Source organism: Sturnira hondurensis, unplaced genomic scaffold, assembly GCF_014824575.4.
Source record: "Sturnira hondurensis isolate 20B ecotype Veracruz unplaced genomic scaffold, ASM1482457v3 Scaffold0008196, whole genome shotgun sequence".
NCBI classification, from domain to species: domain Eukaryota; kingdom Metazoa; phylum Chordata; class Mammalia; order Chiroptera; family Phyllostomidae; genus Sturnira; species Sturnira hondurensis.
Genome location: NW_028080827.1, coordinates 9,160,931 through 9,181,702, shown reverse-complemented (window position 1 = coordinate 9,181,702; position 20,772 = coordinate 9,160,931). Strand labels below are relative to the sequence as shown.

The window sequence follows — 20,772 nt, the reverse complement described above, 5'->3', positions numbered from 1 at the left end:
GTTGAGTTTTCTCATTAGGTTTAACAGTACTCAGAGACATACTGTAAGATACATCAGTTTTTATTTTCAGTGTCATTGATTTGTAATATGTAGCTCTTCCCATGAATACAACTCCTGGATTTTTTTTCAAATTTTAATGCCCTATTAGAACCAAACAATGTAAAGATTATTCTAGCCAGTAAAAAACTAAAAAGCACACAGAGAAACACCTGGAATTTTTATTCCTAAATAATGAAATGATGTTGCATAAATTAAATTAGAAGGCAGAAAATACAATACAGAGTTGCATGTGCTCAGTATACATCCATTTATTAATGCATATGCCAGAGGATCACATTGTACTATGCAATTGGATAATTCATTAACAAAGCAATTGCCTAACAATTTAATGTGAATTAGTGGATTTCACTGGTCTGTGTTTTCACACCAGTAGTAGAATGGTTTTGAGAATCATGATATTAATTTTTGTTCTTAACATTACCAGACCAGCTTGTTTGCAAAACACAATCATTGTAATTAGTTCGTGTTTTGGCTTGTTTACGTTGTCCACTAACAGTTATGAGCATAAGTTTCAAGGAATTGTTCCACGACCAAGTATTTAGATAGACTCTAAAAAGTCAAACCATAAAAATACAGAAAATGCAAATATTCACAAACTATTTCATATTCAAAATCCAACCTGGTTATGCACCACGCTGCATTGATTTCCTATTTCATCAGATGCATTTTGGTCTTATAAATAATGAATTACAAAATTGTAAGCAATTTCTTCAGACTTTGTTTTACAGTTTTTGTTAAATAGATGAAGACATGACTTTTTGCTTCAGTGCATTTTATAGTAATGCTGTAGTCAGTACAAATCACTGAATATTTTTTAAAAGAAAAAAGCATTTAACTAATTATAGCACTAAGTAATTAAGCAGTTAGTTGTAACGGTCAGAGCAAAAACACTAAAAGTATAGTTAGTTACTTATCATAGATACATAAAAAAATCCTTCCATTGCATGACTTTCTAAAGAATAAAGTTAGATAAAGCCAAGACATAACACAGGATGGAAAATGCATCAAGTTACCTTTTAAACAAATGTGATATGACCTTGGCAGTTTTTGAAGAACAAAGTTTGTCAATGTATCAAACATTGTTAACAAACTCTGTTTAGCATTGCTTTGTATAAGTTTGCTTTAATAGCATTTCTTCACAGTGTTATTTCAGAAAGGTTGGAAACTGGTCAGCATAAAATATTTCCCACCTTTTCTATTTTAATTTGTATGCAAAAATCATCACAATATATCTGCAACTATAAAATTACAAATGCTTTCTAGTGGTGACTGCATTTCTAATTATGCTAGAAAAGGGTATTTGTAAGACATCTAAAATGAGGTAAGTCTAAATAAAACAATTTAACAAATCCTTTCTGATCTATGGGCAATATAAACTAATTTAACAACTAATAGACAAACTCAAAAGAGTAATTGTTTTTCAGTATGCTTGATGGATGAGAAATTACTAATGAAATGAAATGAACATTGTAAAAGATCTCCTGGATATTTTCCTTTGCATCATGATTTTGGCACTTCGTGGAACATTTATTTCCCAAAGACCATAAATGGTATAAAAGTTCAGCAGGTTTTCCACACACCTTGTTGACATTGTATGTGAGTACTGGCAAACACCGAAACGTAGTGAAATAAACATTCCCATGTATTTGCACACGCATGCAATAGTCAAACATTATAGTTTATGAATTCTGGAGGATGGAATCTTCAGTATTCCTTTCAAGCACTCTCTTCAGCAGATCGTGTTTCAGATTTAAGTCTTACAAATTCTTTAGCTACATCATCGTTGGTCCTCTGAGAGAGTATTCTGAGAATAGTCAAACCGGTTTCATCCATAGAAACACTTTTCAAAAGGGGATACCAGGCCCCATAGCTTCCCTTTTCTGCTATGTTCTGTAGCTGAATCACTGTCATTCCGATAATTCGATCTTCTCGGGCAAAGCAGTAATCCTTAACTGAGAGATGGAGCTCATAAGCCCCTGGGCGGTTTTCATTACTTAGAATGCTGTGTGGATTAAAAGGAGGAATTTTGAGCAAAAGTTTTATTGCACTTAGGGGTCAATACAGTTCTAAAAATACTGTTAAAATGTTATAAATTGCTCAGACTAGTACATTGACAAATAGAGTATCATTGTATTTTAATTCTGATGCATATGTTTTTTAAATTTTACTTACATTGTCTTTACATAGATATTACTTGCAATCTAACTTAAAAACTCCTTCCTCCCCTAGACAGAAATAGGAAATCCATCTAAAGGTGCTTTACTGCCTTGATGTTAAATTAAGCCTAGCAATAGAATCTGGAATTAGAATATTATATTGTACTTAATCATTGTAGGCAGGGTTTTCCCTCTGATATAGGGGTAGGGTTACTAGGAATCATGGGAGCTAGCTAGGCTAGGGGAAGGAGTATGCCTGGGAATAATTTCTGTGACATTTCAACANTTGTATTTTAATTCTGATGCATATGTTTTTTAAATTTTACTTACATTGTCTTTACATAGATATTACTTGCAATCTAACTTAAAAACTCCTTCCTCCCCTAGACAGAAATAGGAAATCCATCTAAAGGTGCTTTACCGCCTTGATGTTAAATTAAGCCTAGCAATAGAATCTGGAATTAGAATATTATGTTGTACTTAATCATTGTAGGCAGGGTTTTCCCTCTGATATAGGGGTAGGGTTGCTAGGAATCATGGGAGCTAGCTAGGCTAGGGGAAGGAGTATGCCTGGGAATAATTTCTGTGACATTTCAACATCAGTTATTATAACCTCTTTTCTTTACCTCGGGCTGCTTGGACATGCTGTTGTAGGCAGAAGCCTTTTCTCAGGGAAATACACTGCACAGACTATCAAACACTATTTACAAGGTGCTAAATTGGATACAAATCTCCAGGGTAAATTAGTTCCAGCAGAGCCTGGTGCTTCAATACCAATTCTTATGGAAACCGGCTTGTCAAGTGTGGGGCTGAGGATGGCCTCTACTACTAACAACCCAAGACACCTTGTCAGTGCACAACTGAGCATAATGCAGAAGGCTGAGTGGTGATATGCAGAGAATAACTCTTCCCTGTCTTTACTTTAAATTTATCCTCAGGTATTCCTGACATTCTGATAAATGCACACCTATTCCTCAGGACAAGCTTCCACATTCCTTCCTTTTCCAAGTGATGCCCTGGCTGGTGTAGCTCAGTGGACTGAGCATGGGCCTGTGAAGCTAAGTAACCAAGTGACTTTTTCTAATCAAACATTTTGCAAACTCAAACTTTCATGAGCTTGGTCTTGGGTCTCCCTCTGTCTGTGCCTAGGTCAGCTCATCTCGATTTATGGAATTAATTACATCTGTATCTATTTGATATTTCCTCTTGGGTGTCCAATACCATTTCCAAAATCAATAGATTTAAAACAAAATCTTCGATCTCCTTAACTCTACTCCCCCATCTCAGTAAACCTGTAACTATCCAAATGATACTGGCCCCAAATCTAGGGAGCAGCCTTGATTTATCCAGTGTAGATAACTTCCACTTGCCCCAGCTGAATCTACTCTCCTTGCAAAGACTACAATAGAGTTTCTCTGTGTTCTGGCTTCTAGGAAGGTCAGAGTCTTCGATGGCTCTTTGCCTGTGTGGCTGCCTCAGGTAGGCTGTTTCCCTCCATGGAAGGCCACTGCTCCTTAGAGGTGGCCAACTTCAGGTGAAGTTTTTACTCCCCCAAATCTTAGTAACAGCTCATCCTTTCCTTCCTCAGGTGTGGCAGGGGCAACAGCCTGGCTACTGCTGACCCCAGATTATATTGCTATTTCTTGTCCCTCTACTCTCACATCTTTGTAAATTCCCTCGTAAATAGGTCTGTCTCAAAACGTCCTAAATGGAAGGTTCTTGGGAACCTAATTATATACTCTTTCTTCCATGTTCTACCTCCAGTCCACTGCAAGTTCTACAGAATTTACTTCCAATACATATCCAGAATCTTTCTACCATGTACTTCCATTTCTCTACTGCCCTCTGGTCAATCACCATTACCTCTTACCTGGATTGCTATAGTAGCCTTCTAACCTACCTTTACACATTTGGTCCTGCTTCCCTGTTAGTATTTCTCTCTATAGCAAGCAGTCATTTAAGGATGTAAATCAGATTGTTCATTTCCTTATCGGAAAATCCGTGAAGGTCTTCTATTGGACTGAGAATGCAACCTGGTCTCCTTTACCCTGTCTGCAAAGCCCTGTACCCTGACCACCTCTTCAAATTCAGTTCTTCTTATTCTCTTGCCCACTATATAATGTTTCTCAAATATTACCAGGCAGGCTCCTACTGTAGGTCCCCCTTGCACTAGCAATTTTGCTTGGTTTGAAATGCTCTCAATATCCTTCTCTGCATGACTGTTTAAAAAAATTTTTTTTCAGGCTCCTTTTTCAAAGTCACATGCTCACAGAGGCTTCCATGAATATCCAGTCAAAGTAGCCAAATAATGAGTCTACTACACTACCTTGTTTTAATTCTCGGCATAATGCTATCATGATACATTTTTTGTTTGGAATTTTGTTTATAATATGTTCCTCATCTCTAGAAAATAACTTCCATAAGAGCAGAGAAATCCTATTACCAAGGGTCCAGCAGAAGGAATGCTTGCTTGAGTATAACATGTTGTTACAGAATTACATGCTTATGATTTTATAATAAAAAGGGGTATTTGTGCCAGACCCTTTATATCTTCAATGCTTATAAAATAATGACTGATACATGGTAGACACTGAACAGATACTGAGTGAATAGAAGTAAAAACATAGCCTATTTCATCTGCCCAAGATCAGTGATGAACGAGGACACTCAAAGCTATAGGTTTTGCTTTCCTTAGCAAATCCCAGTGCCATTCCTACCCTGAATCCCTTGGTAAGTTTAGTTTCACAGTGGCTATTGGCTGGTTGAATAAATGAATTGGGTCATGACTTACAAATGAAATGTTTCATTGTACTTGGGTGACCAGGTATTGCTTTTTGTCTTTGTGCCTTGTTTTCTCTTCTTGTCTCCAAGGCTGGGCCCCAGCATGCAAACTTCCACGAAGGGGCGGAACATTGCGGTGGTCTGCCAGTTTAGGTTATTAATAGCCATCACTAAAAACCAGAAAGAGAAGGGACATGAAGTGTTAGCAAATGACTGTGTGGAATCTTTGCCTCTCTCTGGTCTTTAGAATAAATGTTTATTTTAAAAAATGATGTATGAAGCCATAACTTGGATTTGCTAGTGTCCTAACCCCAATGACAAGAAAATATGCTTGAAGAAAATCAATGCACTCTCTGGAATGCACACTCGGTGGGGCCCCCACCTCTTAGCTGTGTGGCATTGGAGTGGCAAAAAGTCTGCCGTAAGTGAAATGATATTTGTCATTAACAAAATTTATTATTTTAATAAATTATTATTAAAATTAACAAAAATTATTATTCCTTTTGTATAGGTAAAAACATGTTTCCCATATTAAAATTTATGATCATGTTCATCACAAAATATTTAGAAAATATATGGAAAATAAATGTAAAATTTATAATTTCAATATTTTAATATTGAAATTTTAAATATTATACACAATATCATACACAATAGTTTTGTTGTGTATGATTTTAAATATTTAATTACTTTATATATAGAATGGACCGTAATATATCACAGTCTTCTAAATAGCTGTATTTTTTAAGTTCATCATGGATATTTTTCTAATTCACTATATATTTTTCAACCGCAAATATTCCACTGTATGGGTATTTCATCCTACATTGACGCAATCCCCTATTGTTAAACACAGTTGTTTCCTAATTTCTGGCATCATAAATAATTCTTAAATGTATCTTTTCATATGTATACTTTGCTCATTCTTTAATGAAGATATCCTTAAGGGATTGTCTTATAACTAAAATTGCTAATGCAAAAGTTTCAGAAAACTTTGGGCCTTTGCTATACGGTGACAAAATAATTTAGGACACTGATATGGGTAGGCACATTTACCTGCGTGCTCACCTGCACTGCTCAAAGTTGATTATATACTATAGTGTTCTTTTTTAGGATACAAAGATATGTAACGCAATTTAAAAATATATTACAAGGCCATGGTTTTGATTAAAGTAAATATTATTTAAAATGACTAAATCTTTAATATAAAAACAAAGTATGGTTCTGTTGAGTAAAATATTGACCATTAAACTTTGTTTGAAAGGACCCTTGCATTCAGAGGGTGTTTTAATAATGTAAAACCAATAGATTAAAACACTCATTAAAAAAATCAAACCAGTTGTTGGAAATCACATAATCACATAGAAAAAGAAGAAGGTACATTATGTGACTATTTAGAATATACTGACTTAACATTTAAAATTTTATTGACAAGTTATAGAGCCAACCATAGCGCTAATCAATATATATCATAGCATTAAACAGAGAAAATACTAAATATATAGTTTTGAAATGTAATTGCCAATGTATTTAAACCATTTAGGTATTTCAAATTATATAGGTTATCTGTGCAATTTATTTGTTTTTAAATAAAGTCTGGTTCAGAAAAAAATTACTAAGCATGACTTAAAATCATTTAATATACATACTTAAAACAGATCTAAGAAAACAGATCTAAGAAAAAAATGACATTTTAATATTATTTTTGCAGAAATTGAAGTCTAATGAGCTGTTGGATCTATCTGGACCTGAAATATACCTTTCACTGTGACTTTATGCTCGCCGGTTCCTGGGGTGGTGGTGATGTCCACATGGACAGATATCTGACCCACTGAATCTTTGGAGGAACGACCTGAAAATAAGCAGAAGTTTACTGCCTGCACTTTCGGAATACTTAGTAATGGACATGGTACGTTCTCTGCATTAGGGACTTTAAAGTGTCCCTTCCTGGAAATAAGTGGTTCTTTTCATTAATAGCACATAATAGATATTGACAAATGTTCATTAAATTAAATTTGCTGTACAGGTTTGAGAGTTGGATATAATCCTATTTTGTGCATTGGTTTAAATTTCATATGGTCCTCACAAACTGTGTTGTTATTGTTAAAAGAATTTGCAGTTGCCTTTCTAGGCACTTAATAAAGCTTTGTCCATTGCTTACATACAAAGATTCATCATTGCCTGTCATTCCTTTGTTAAGAGCTTTGCTATGATGCACCATAGCAGAGCACTGGGGGCACAAAGAAGGCACCCTAGAGCACCTGTCCTCATGAAGCACACAGTAGGCCAGGAGAGACCAACATATAAACATATCGCTGTAACATAGTGTGATAACTCCATGATATATATATATAAGGTCTACTGATGGCATAAAAAGTAGTCATTTCTACCTTGGTCAAAGTTAGTTAGTCTTGTAAAGAATGTTGTATTGGAAAGTGCCTGTGATTTGGGCTCAGATAAACTTGAATCAAAATTATAGTTATGTTATAAGCCACTTAGTGAAAGACAAATACCATATTATCTCACTCATAAGTAGAATCAAATGAACAAAATAAGCTAACAAGCAAAAAGTAGAATCAGAGTCATAGGAACATGGAACAGACTGACAGCTGAGAGGGGAGGAGGGACTGTTAGAAGAAAGTGATGGGAGTAGTCAAAGAACAGTATATGCATGACCCATGGACGGGGGCAAAGGGAGAAAAATTGGGGCAACGATAATAGCAGAAACAATACAATATTGAAAAAAAACATTTAAAAACATCTTTCAAGGTAAAAACAAACTAAAGAAAACCCCTAATAAACCATAGTTATGGCAATACTTGGTCTTTGATGAGAATTTGCTCTTCTCAAGTCTCCATGTTCTCATTTGTAAGGTAAGGATAATAACACCAATCCATTAGTGTATGTTTATACATAAATAAATAAATATACACACATATCTACCAATGTATCATCTGTGAACATGTACAGTTTTCCCACAATCAGAAGAACATACTCTAACTATCCTTTACCTTACCTTGTCTTTTTACCTAAAAATACATTATGACGATCATTCCATTTCAGTATATATAAAGATCTCCCTCATTCTTTAGCATAGGCTGGAATATCACAGTACTAACTACAAAGTGTTCAACGAGTATTTGCTTAAAAATAAATTGCTGATCTTTTTACAAGTACTTAAAACAGTACTGATCTTTTACAAGTACTTAAAACAGTAAACTATTTAAAACATGTAAAATAACATCTGGCCTTTATTCCATTATATGATTATACAGTAATTTAACCATACTTCAATTGTTTCCAATCTCTTGCTATTATGAACAAACTATAATGAAAAATTAGTTTTATATTTACACATTTATCTATAGTATAATTTCTAGAAGTAAAATTTGTCAATTTGGAATTTTAATTTTGCCCCAAAGATATTTTAATAATTTATACTTTTGTATGCAACATAAAAGGTTAATAATAAGAATCATACTTTCCTAAAATAAATGGCTAATAACAAAATCTGAAAACAGAAGCTCCAAGAGACTTTTCATTTTTAACGTCAGAGGCCACTGAATTTGGGACCGAACCTCTCAGTAGGATCTGCTGAGAAGAGCCAGTTCACCACAAAGATTCCTCTCCCTCCATCCTGGCCATTTGGTAGTAAAATGATTGAAAGATAGAAAGTGGTCACTTCGAGCATCAATGAAGGGGCTGTTCTTTGCTCCTGAAGGGAAATGTTCCCTTTTTTTGAGGTGAAGAAAACTCCAGAAGAAATACTACTAAACTCTGGAAGTGTCAGCAAAATGGGCATTTCATTTTTTAATTAGCCACTTACTTAGCAGACAATATGACCCAAGCATGGGCAAGTGGGGGACAACTAGCCACAGAGTGTGCTGGGACGGCCTCCTTAAATTTACGACTGTTGAGAAGTATGGGAGATGGTTTCTAAATGGGCTTGAAGGGCCAGAGGTGGATTTTGCAAGAGCATGGATACATCTGGAGAGCGTTATGCAAAGTGAAATAAGCCAGGCGGTGAGAGACAAATACCATATGATCTCACCTATAAGTGGAACCTAACCAACAAGACAAACAAGCAAGCAAAATATAACCAGAGACACTGAAATTAAGAACACACTGACAGTCACCAGAGGGAGGTGAGAGGGGATAATGGGGGGAAAGGAGGAAGGGTTTTCAGGAACATGTATAAAGGACAATGGACAAAAGGGTGGGATCAGGGGAGGGAGGTATGGATGGGTAGGGTGGGGAGGAGTGTTGGGGGGAAAATGGAGACAACGGTACTTGAACAACAATACAAAAATTGAAAAAGTAAAAATTAAAAAAAAAGTGCCAGAGGTGGAGACAAGAGAGGGAAGATGTGATCATGGACTGTGGTCTTCTCCGGCATTGTCACAGATGGGGCAAAGAGGCAGGCCCCTCAGAGACGTGGAGCATGCCAGCACCAGCTGAAGTGCAGCAGGAATAAGTGACCAAGTCCTGAGCCTTGGAAGAGTCCACTGATGTTCCAAGTTGCCAACTAGAAATGAGTCGCAGACCAGCAGCTTTATAAGCTTCTACTTCCCCAAAGACAATGAACTGGAAGATCCCTAACAATACTCAATGACCCTTAAATAATGCCACTAATGGTCACCACTGACGTCTAAATGAAGAGTCATTTGTCTTTTCCCTCTCTTTTCTTCCTTCTCAACACCAGGGAAACCTCCACCAGAAGGTACAGAAAAAGTTCACACAAGAGAAGCCCATGACCTCTTCCTCCTCCTCCTCCTCCTTACTGCCTAGACTCACCATTTTGCCTGCTTATGGAGAAAGAAGGGCCTTGTGCATTCAGGATTTGATTACAGATTTAATGTTAACAGGATGAAGTTTTAAAAACTGGAATAACTTTCCAGTAGTGCAAGCCACTAATCTGGCATAGGCCTAGACGGTGGTATCAGTGAGGGAGGTGTCTGGGCAGCAGACAGTGGGTTTCTCGCTAGGTGACAGTATCTCTTCTGGTCTAGTAACTTTTGCTTCCCCTCACTACTGTTGTTTAGGGGAGGTTGTTTACAATTTCTTCTGTCTTTTTTTCTATCCTCCCTATACCTTTGAATATGTTTCTTTATTAAATCCTTATCAAATAATCTTAATTTGAGTGTTGCCATTTGGTTTTTGCTAGGACCTTGGTTTATAGAGTTGACATCTTTGATTTGTTCGTAAGTTGAATATAAATGCTTCTAGAATTTTCCCAAATGCTCGTCGGTTTTTGTGAAAAAATCAGTCGTTTAAGGGGAAGGGCAGAGTTTAAAATATAGACACTTACTACTTTTATCACTATAGATTTCAGGAAGGAGAACATGCTTAAGGAAGGTCTTGAGAATTGAGTTAGAATTTATGTTTTAAACAAAGGATGCAGAAGAAATAGCCTGGGCACACGTGTGGAATGCATAAAACAGAACATTGGAAACTGCAAGTAGTTCAGTGTGGATGAAGCATAGATGAGGGAGTAACAAAGAGAAAACCCTAGAGAAAATGATGGTACCTTGAATACCATTTAAAAATTTCTAGCCATTATCCTTGGGCTGCTGAGAAGTCTCTTGAGTTTTTGGCAATGAATGGCATAGTCAGAATTATTTTTAGAAAAAACTATCCTTTCATTTGTATAAACTATGGACCACTCTCATCACTCCATTCTGTTCCGGGAAGCCTAATATTTGCATCTCATTATACTATGAATCAAGTCCTAAAATCCAGCCCTTTACTAGGATGCTTATGATTACCTTTTACTTCATCTGCATTACTGGTCCATGCTGTTATATGTAGCCTGAATCTTCAAAACTTAATTTGAATTTTCATTAGGACAAACCACACATTTGGATGATTCTTTGTCCATTAGCCTAGGAAGCCTTGTCCAAATACCTTTCATTTTACAAAATTCCATAAATAATCTGCAATTATGTTCTTGATTTCCTCAGTGCTACTCAGTATGGTACAAAAACCCTGGCAATGGAATCAAACTGCTCTGATTATGAATATGGTCCCAGTCACTTTTTAAGAGATAATTAAAACTCTGAACTTTCATTTTCTTATTGTTATAGCACCTACCTGGTAGCATTGTGGTGAGAATAAAAATAGATCCTTTTAAAAAATGTAGAATATTTTGTGCCTTCCTATATAACAGCTATTAATAAAGCATGTATAATAGCTGTCTAGCAAATGGATCCAAGTTTATTATAATAATTGAATTATTAATAACAGAATGTTTCAAAGGCATTAAATCCCTTTAACATGCATGTGTAATGCCCACATATAAAAATTATTTAAAAATCCATGGATATTATGATTATCTAGATCAAAGACTGTGATTAGAAAACCCTGGAGTGACTGGAGTTTTTCCTCACAAATTCAAAATCCCTCCTTTCTTCCCCAAGACTGTGCAAGCCCAGGAGAACAGTGATGGCAGATTTTTAGAGCCCTCAACTACTGAAAAGGAAAAACTGCTTCCCTCTCTTAAAAACTTTCATTAACCAAGAATCTGGTAAAATGACTTTTCTAGATTAGTAAAGGTCTCTGTTTATTTGTCTCATTATTTCTAAAATCACAGTTTACAAGAAAAGGCCTCTCAGCACCCCTGAAAATGCATCCAGTTTGCATAATCGCCTCTGGTGTTATATTAAGATGCAGAAACTGCTTAGTGCCTGGGTTTGTAGTTAAACTTTCATGGGTGATCTGAATGTATCATTACAAGCACGGACGTAGCAAAAGCTGGTTTCTGCTAGGGTAAACATCAAAAAATGATGGTCAAGCCAGTTCTTTATATACTTGTCAATGAGAAAAGCCTTCCAGCAAAGCACTCACTAGTTGTCATTTCTGCAGCTGAGTTTCTAATCGTTAAGGTAATTTAAAGGCTTTAGTTGTGTTGTTTTAGAATTTGAGAGATTTCTATGATAAGAAAATATGACATTCTAATTGGGAAAATATGTGAGTTTCTGTTTGGCATCAGTTACGGAGAAAAAAGTCTTATGCTGTTTTAAACAACTAACTGCTAAAGGAATGTGCCTAAAACCTTTTAAAAGGTCCTCTTTAAATGCACAGATACAAGTTTTCTTTTCCTTTTCAGAAAATGCTTTTTTTGTAGTCTTCCACTTCTATATCCTGTGTGTGTTTTCTCAAGAGATATGAACAGGTGCCCTGAGAAGAAAAAAAATACATTAAAAATTATGCTGATGTGTTCAGCAGTGTCTGAATGCTTTGGTGAAACCTGCTGAGTGGAAACATTTACTAGACTCTCAAAACGTACATCTCCCAAATCAAGTCAAATGTAGTCTCGGGAACTGACTGTTTAGTGTGGCATACCCTAAAAACGTGGAATTAGGAAAGTAATAGAGTAGAAACCAGAAATTTTAAAGGGTTTATCATTATTGCCCTTATTGCTTAATAGACATGCTATTCATAATTATCCCTTTGGAATGCCAGGTTTGTGCTTTCATGGCTTGGAGTTCACACCACTCCCCAGCACCGTGCTATGCTTTATTTTGCAGTTAATTATACAGATTGTTTCTTCCTAACTACACTCCACAAAAGCAGGAAACCTCTCTTAATATCAATAACCCACACTTCTTATCACTAATTCATACAATAAACTTGTAATATTCTTCTGGCATATATTGAATGCCCAGTTTATATTTATTCATTGATTGTATATGCAGGTAGCCCTCACTTTGCATGGTGTTGATATGCCTGGATTCCAGTTCCCGCAGTTTAGTTCAATAATGCCTGCCTCCCAGTCAGATGTTCAAATTTCAGTCATCATGGTGCATTAAATGTCTAACATCACAGAAAGAAAATACTTTGCTGCTAGTATTTTAGTCCACAAATCACTATGTAGATGACACAGATGCATCATCAGTCACCAATCATATCACTTCTTTCAAAGTCTGTTGGTGATTGGTCACTGTGCATCTGTTCAGTTCACTTACGACAGATAAAAGGGCCACACTAAGGTGGATCGGAGAGACAGAAAGACATTCTCATCAAAAACACCACCCTAGCACAGCACCCACAATAGGGGAGCTCCAGAAAAAACCCACCCAAACCACCAAACAGAAAAACAAGCAAACAAACAAAACCCCAGAACTTCCTACTTCCTGAGGAGCAAAGTGTCCCCTACATCAGGCACCCCAAATCTTTGGGATTGCACCAGAAGAACAAGTCCCCCAAATGCCTGACCCTGAAGACCAACAGGCCAATGGAACTTAGATCCAGGAGAACCAGAGGACTATAGAAAACAGACATTGTCTTCTTCAAGGGCTCACACAGAGACTCATTTACCTGGGACTCAGCACAAAAGCAACAGTTTGAAAAGAACCTAGATCATACGTGAAAAAGATTTATTTGCTAACCTTAAAGCTAACCTTCCAGAAGAGCAGAAGTCTTTTGAAGCTCTTGTCAGGGAAGTAGGTGCTGGTGGGAGCCATTTCTAGCAAGTAGCCCTACTTCAAGGAACTCTGCAGGGACCGTGGGAATTCTCTGGGGTCCCAGGGGGAAGTGAGCACCATTGTTGACATTTTTCTCCACCTCCATAGGCTGGGTAGGAGCTCTGTCCAGGTGTTCTGGCCTAGCTGTAGGGCGACTGCATCATGTGCCTGGACACATGCCTGAGCCAGTTTTGACCTGAACAAAGGGAGCAGGCAGGATCAACAGAGCATTCATTACTATACACACTTGGCCTGCCCAGGTGGTGCTTCTCTGGCTTGGCAGGCCAGTTCCCCAGGTGCCTGGAGCACCTATTTGGCTTCTACTGGGCCTGCCTAAACCAGACTACACAGAGCTTACTTACATATAAGGCACTCTTCTGAGACTGGAAGAGACAGATAGCTGTTTGTCTAACTAGTTATAAACAAACATAGAAAGCCAAACCAAATGAAAAGACAAGAGACTATCTCTCAAGTGAAGGAAGAAAAGTTCTTGGGGCAGGGGAACAACTAAGGAATTGAAAATAAAAAAAATTTGCCTGATAAAGATTTCAAGGAATCAGTTATAAGAATATTCAAAAAACTTGAGAATAGAATATAGAGATTAGGGAGAACTTCAATAAAGAGTTAGAAAGTATAAGAAATAAACAAGCAGACCTGAAGAATATAATAACTGAAATGAAAAATGCATTAGAAGGAATCAAAAATAGATCAACTAACATAGAAGAACAGATTAAACTTGGAATACAGACTAGTGGAAATCAACTTATTAGAGCAGCAAAATTAAAAAAAGAATAATAAAGAAGGGGGGAATGGTTAAGGGACCTCTGGTATAAGATCAACAACTCAAACTATTATAGTACTATAGGACTATCAGAAGTACAAGAAAGAGGGAAAGGCACAAAAATTTTAATTAATAAAATAATGACAGAAAACTTTTTTAACCTGAGAAAGAAAGCAGACATTCAGGCCCAGGAAGCACAGAGAGCCCCAAACAAGATAACCCCAAAGAGACCCACACAAAGACTTCTTATAACTGAAGCTGACTTCTTGGCCAAAGTTAAAGATAAAGATACAATCCTGAGGGAAGCAAGAGAAAAACAAATCATGCACAAAAGAATCCCTTTAATGCTATCAGCTGATTTCTCATTGGCAACTTTACAGGTCTGGAACAAGTGGCAGAAGATCTTTAAAAGCATTGGAAGAAAGGAATGTATGATCTAAAAAAATTCACCAGAAAGTTTATCATTCAGAATTAAAGGAGAGAGAGAGTTTCCCAGAAAAGCAAAAACGAAAGGACTTCACATCATCATTGAGCTTACAAGAAATGTAAAAAGGTCTTCTTTAAGTAGGGAAGAAAAAGCCATTACCAGAAATAAGAAAATATCAAAAATGCCCTGGCTGGTGTAGCTCCGTGGATCGAGGGCAGGCCTGTGAACCAGACAATCACAGTTTGATTCCCAGTCAGGGCACATGCCTGGGTTGCAGACAAGTTCCCGGCAGGGGCCAGTTCCCAGCAGGGGCCAGTTCCCAGCAGGGGATGCACAAGAAGCAACCATACATTGATGTTTCTCTTCCTCTCTCCTTCCCTTCCCCTCTAAAGATAAATGAATAAAATATTTTTTAAAAAAAGAAAATATCATAAATGGAAAAAATCTCATGGGTAAAGCCAAATATTAAGTAAATACAGAAAATCAGACATTTAAAAAGCTACTATAGAGGTTTAAAAAATCAAACTCAAACTATAATAATTAGGAGATACACAACACAAAAATATTTAAAATTTGAAATCTATAACACAAAGCTTAGAGGGGAGGACAAAATCATAGGCCTTATAGAATATATTGGAATTTGACTGTCTATCAGCTTAAAATGGACTGCTATAGAAAAAGAATGATATACATAAACCTCAAAAACCTACAAATGGTATAAAAAGAACAAAGAGAAAGGAACAAAGGACTATAGAAACAATGTAAAAAATAACATAACAATAAGTACATACTTGTCAATAATTACTTTAAATGTAAATGGATTAAATACTCCAATAAAAAGACATGGGGTGGCTGAATGGATTAAAACACATGACCCACCTATATGCTACTTACAAGAGACTCACTTCAAAAGAAAAAACATGAAATAGACTGAAAGTGAAAGAATGGGAAAAGAAATTCCATGCAACTATAAATTTTAAAAAAAGCTGGGCTAGCAATACTTATATCAGAAAAAATAGACTTTAAAACAAAAATAGAAAAAAAGACAAAAAAGACACAAAAGAATGAAATCCTACTGGTTGTCACAACAATGGATGGACCTAGAAAACATTATACTAAGTGAAATAAGACAGAAAAAGTAAGGTATGATCTTAGTTACATGTAGAATCTAAAACATCTAAATAAATGAATTAACAAAACAAAATAGAAACAGACTCATGGACATAGAGAACAAGATGATGGTTGCCTAGGTAAAGGGGGGAAGAGAAATGGGAATTAAAAAAATTAAAAACAAAGAGTACATAAGGTGCTATTGTATTTATATCAATTTGAAGAACAGGAAACAGTTAATCTATGGTTATAGAGGTGAGATTAATTGTTCCTTGGAAGTACTGACTGGGAAAGGCAGTGACTTTTTTAAGGTGTCAGAAATATATGATGTAGTCATAGACGTAAATACATTAACTGAACTAAAAAATACACTGGAGGAATTTAACATCAAGCTAAAGCCAAAGAAAAAACTAATGATCGAACATACAGGACAAACTCACCCAAAAAGAACAGAAAAAGAAATTTAAAAAGTGAAGATAGCTTAAAGGATCTATCAGTTAACATCAAATAAAATAACATTTACAGTATAGTGGTCCCAGAGGAGAAGAGAGAAAAAAGGTGCAAAGAACTTACTGAAAAAAAAAAATGGCTGGAAACTTCTTTAACCTGGGGAAGGAAAGAGACATCCAGATCTAGGAAGCTCAGAGAGTTCCAAATAAGATAAAACAAAGTGACTTACACTGAAACACATTATAATTAAATATTTTAAAGTTAAAGAGAGAATCTTAAAAGCAACAAGAGAAAAACAACTTTTTAGATAAAAGGAAACACCCATAAGCCTACAGCAGATTTCTTAGCAGTAACTTTGCAAAGCATCCCTGGCCAGGTCGCTTAGCTGGTTGGAGCATTGTTCCATACACCACAAAGTTTTGGGTTTGATCTCCATTCAGGGCACATATGGGAGTCAACCAATTGATGCTTCTCTCTCATACTGATGTCTATTTGTCTGTCTCTCTCTTCCTCTGCTTCTAAAGTCAATAAATATATCCTCAGGTGAAGATTTTAAAAAAATGAAACTTCGCAAGCCAGAAATGACTGAAGTGATAAAACAAACAAAATAACTTTCCACCAAGAATACTCTATCCAGTGAGGTCAACATTCAGATTTTTTGGAAAATTTTTATTGAATTTATTGGGGTGACATTGGTTGATAAAATTATATAGGTTTCAGGTGTACAATTCTAGAATATGCCATCTGTATATTGTACTGTGTTTGCTCTGCCTCAAGTCAAGTCTGCTTCTATCACCATTTATTCCCCATTTACCCTCTTCTAACTTCCTCACCCTCCTTTTCCCTCTGGTAATCACTGTACTGTTGTTTGTGTCTATGAGTTTGTTTGTTTTGCCTAATCTCTTCACCTTCTTCAACCAGCCCCCCAACTTCTGTCCCCCCTTCCAGCTGTCAAACATTCAGAATTAGTGAGAGATAAAGAGTTTTCCAATTAAGCAAAAGCTAAAGATGTTCACTACCATAAACTGGCATTATAAGAAATGTTAAAGACGTCTTTAAACTGAAAATATATTAAGAATTTATTATAGAGTAACTTACTAGTTAGTTACTCTAACTGGTAAGAATAAGTCATATGAAAGTAAAAATCTCATTGATAAAGATATATAGTAAACAATATGGAGTACTCACCTATAATGCTACAATGATGGTGAAAAGACTAAAGTAGTAAAAATAACTATAGCTACAATAATTAGTTAAGGGATACACAAAACTAAAGATGAAAAATGTGACATCAGAAATGTAAAGTATGGGCTCGGGGAATAAAACTGCAGAGTTTTGGGGTACTTTTAAACATAATTTGTGAGCCCTGGCTGGTGTAGCTCAGTGGATTGAATGTGGGCCTGCGAACCAGATGATCGAGGTTTGATTCCCAGTCAGGGCACATTCCTGGGTTGCAGGCCAGTTCCCAGCAGGGGCCATTTCCCAGCAGGGGATGCACGAGAAGCAACCATACATTGATGTTTCTCTTCCTCTCTCCTTCCCTTCCCCTCTAAAAATAAAAATAAATATTAAAAAAAACCATAATCTGCTATCAACTTGGACTAGGATATACATGTATGTACATGTATACATGCATATGTACATATGCAATCTTCATGGCAGGCACAAGGCAAAAACCTATAAGAGTTATACAAAAGGTAATGAGAAAGGAGCCTATATGTTCACATTACAGAAAGTTATCAAACTACAAGAAAGCAAGAGAAAACAAAAAGAACAGAGAAAAACTACAAAACAGCCAGAAAACAATGAGCACAATGGCAATAAGTGCATATCTATCAATAATTACTTTAAATGTATATGGACTAATAATCCAATGAAAAAACATAGTGGCTGAATGGATAAAAAACAAAATTCATCTATATGCTGCCTACAAGAGACTCACATCACTCATAGTGAAACTGAAGGGTTGTAAAAATATGTTTCATGCAAATGGGAATAAAAAGAAAAGAGAGAGGGCTCAAATAAGTAAAATCAGAAGCGATAGGAACCATGACAACTGATACCAAAGAAATACAAAACATCGCAAGAAACTACTATGAACAATTATATGCCAACAAATTGGACAACCTAGAGGAAATCGATAAATTACTAGAAACATACAATCTTCCAAGACTGAATCATGAAATAAAATCTGAATAGACCAATTACTAGTAAGAAGATTGAATAGGTAACAAACCCCACCCTCCACCCCCTAAAAAAGTCCGGGACCTAATAGCCACTGGTAAATTTTACCAGACATTCAAATGAGACTTAAGACCTATATTGCTCAAACGCTTCCCCAAAACTGAGGAGGCAATGCTTCTAATCTTATTTTGTGAGGCTAGCATTACCCTGATACAAGAATCAGACAAAGATGAAAAAAAAGAGAATATTACAGATCGATATTTCTGATGGATATAGATGCAAAAATATTCAACAAAATATTAACAAACCAAATTAAATACATTGAGGGGTTAATATACACAATTAAATGGGATTTATTCCAGGCACACAGAGATAGTTAAATATCTGCAAATGATTAATGTGATATCTCACATTAAAAAAATAAAGCATAGACTGTGGGAGTCAGGTATGGGTGGGGAAGGGGAGAGCAGAGAAAGGGGAAGGGGAAATTGGGATAACTGTATTAGAATAATAATTTAAAAAAAGGATAAAAATCATATGAACATGTCATAGATATATAAAAAGCATTGGGTAAAATTCAACATTCATTTATGATAAAAACTCTCAACAGAGTCTATAGACAGAGGTTACCTCAACATAGTAAAGGCCATATAAGGTACTAAGTAGCACAAATTGGTAGTTACAAAATAGTCACGGGAAAGTAAGTAAAGCATAGTAAATATAGTCAATAATACGGTGATAACTTCTGTATGGCACCAGTTGGAGAACTAGAAATATTGAGGGGAACACTATGTGGAGTATAGGATTGTCTGACCACTAAGCTGTACACCTGAAACAAGCACATAATATAAAAGAATTAACGCTTTATAAAAATAAATGAGTCCTTATATTAAAATAAGAAGGGCTATATAAAACAAGCCTGCTGCTAAGATTATACTTAATAATGGTGAAAAGCTGAAAGCTTTCCCCTTAAGATGAGGAACAAGACAAGGAAGCCTATTCTAGCTACTTTGATCCAACATGATATTGGAAGCCCTAGAGCAATCAGGCAGGGAAAAGAAATAAGAAGCATCCAAATTGGAAAGGACAAAGTAAAGCTGTCATATTTGTGGATGACATGATTTTATTTATAGAAAACGCTAGAGACTCCTAAAAAAAACCTGTTAGAATAAAAAATTCAGTGAAGTTGCAGAATACAAAGTCTGTATATAAAAATTGGTCATCTTTCTACATACTAACAACAAACTCACAGAAAGAGAAATTAAGAAAACAATTTTGAGGACTTCCAGCCAAGATGGAGGCATAGATACATACACTGTGCCTCCTCGCACAACCAAAAGAAGGACAACAACAAATTTAAAAACAAAAAACAACCAAAACTGACAGAAAATTGAACTGTATGGAAGTCCAACAAAGAAGGAGTTAAAGAGGAAACATTAGTCCAGACAGGTAGGAGGGGTGGAGATGGGCAGCCGGTTTGGAGAGGACTCACATCAAGGTCGTGCCTGGTGGACCGGGCAGTCCAACATTTGATGCAGGTAAACTGGGAGGAACAACTGGGAAGTGGGACAGACCATGCAACCCAGGGTTCCACTGCAAGGAAATAAAGCCTCAAAACCTCTGATTGAAAAAACCTGTCAGGGCTGAGGCAGCGGGAGAAACTGCAAGCTTCACAGGAGAGTTTGTTGGAGAGATCTACAGGGTCCTAGAATGTATGGAAACTCACTCACCCCAGGAATCAGTACTAGAAGGGCTGAATTTCCTTGTCGGTAGTGGAGGAAGAAATAAATAGTCAACCAGAACAGAATAAAGAAACAAGAATTCAAAAAAAAAATGAGGACAGGCTTAGGAACCTCCAGGACAACTTTAAATATTCCAACATCTGAATCATAGGGGTGCTGAAAGGGGAAGAGGAAGAGCAAGAAATTGAAAACTTATTTGAAAAAATAATGAAAGAGAACTTCCCCAATCTGGTGAAGAAAATAGACTTCCAGGAAGTCCAGGAAGTCCAGGAAGCTCAGAGAGTCCCAAGCTCAAGTTGGACCCAAGGAAGTATACACCAAGACACATCATATGTACATTACCCAAGATTAAAGAGAAGGAAAGAATCTTAAAAGCAGTAAGAGCAAAGGAGACAGTTACCTACAAAGGAGTTCCCATAAGGCTATCAGTTGATTTCTCAAAAGAAACCTTACAGGCAAGAAGGGGCTGGAAAGATGTACTCAAAGTCATGAAAGGCAAGGCCCTATATCCAAGATTGCTCTATCCAGCAAAGCTATTCTTTAGAATGGAAGGGCAGATAAAGTGCTTCCCAGATAAAGTCAAGTTAAAGGCATTCATCATCCCCAAACCTTATTATAT

General features: G+C 36.3%; 1 protein-coding gene across 1 annotated transcript in view; it reads right to left on the bottom strand.

The window, feature by feature from the left end:
• Nucleotides 1-273: 273 nt before the first annotated feature.
• The window catches only part of UNC13C (unc-13 homolog C), a 511,573-nt gene continuing 491,074 nt past the window's right edge, over nt 274-20,772 (bottom strand). The window contains exons 30-32 of the mRNA XM_037053932.1: nt 6,757-6,849; nt 5,008-5,167; nt 274-2,062 (exon numbers count right to left, since the gene is read on the bottom strand). Of these exons, the coding sequence (XP_036909827.1) occupies nt 1,777-2,062; nt 5,008-5,167; nt 6,757-6,849 (539 nt within the window). The 3' untranslated portion in view covers nt 274-1,776. The remainder of the gene's footprint in view (nt 2,063-5,007; nt 5,168-6,756; nt 6,850-20,772) is intronic.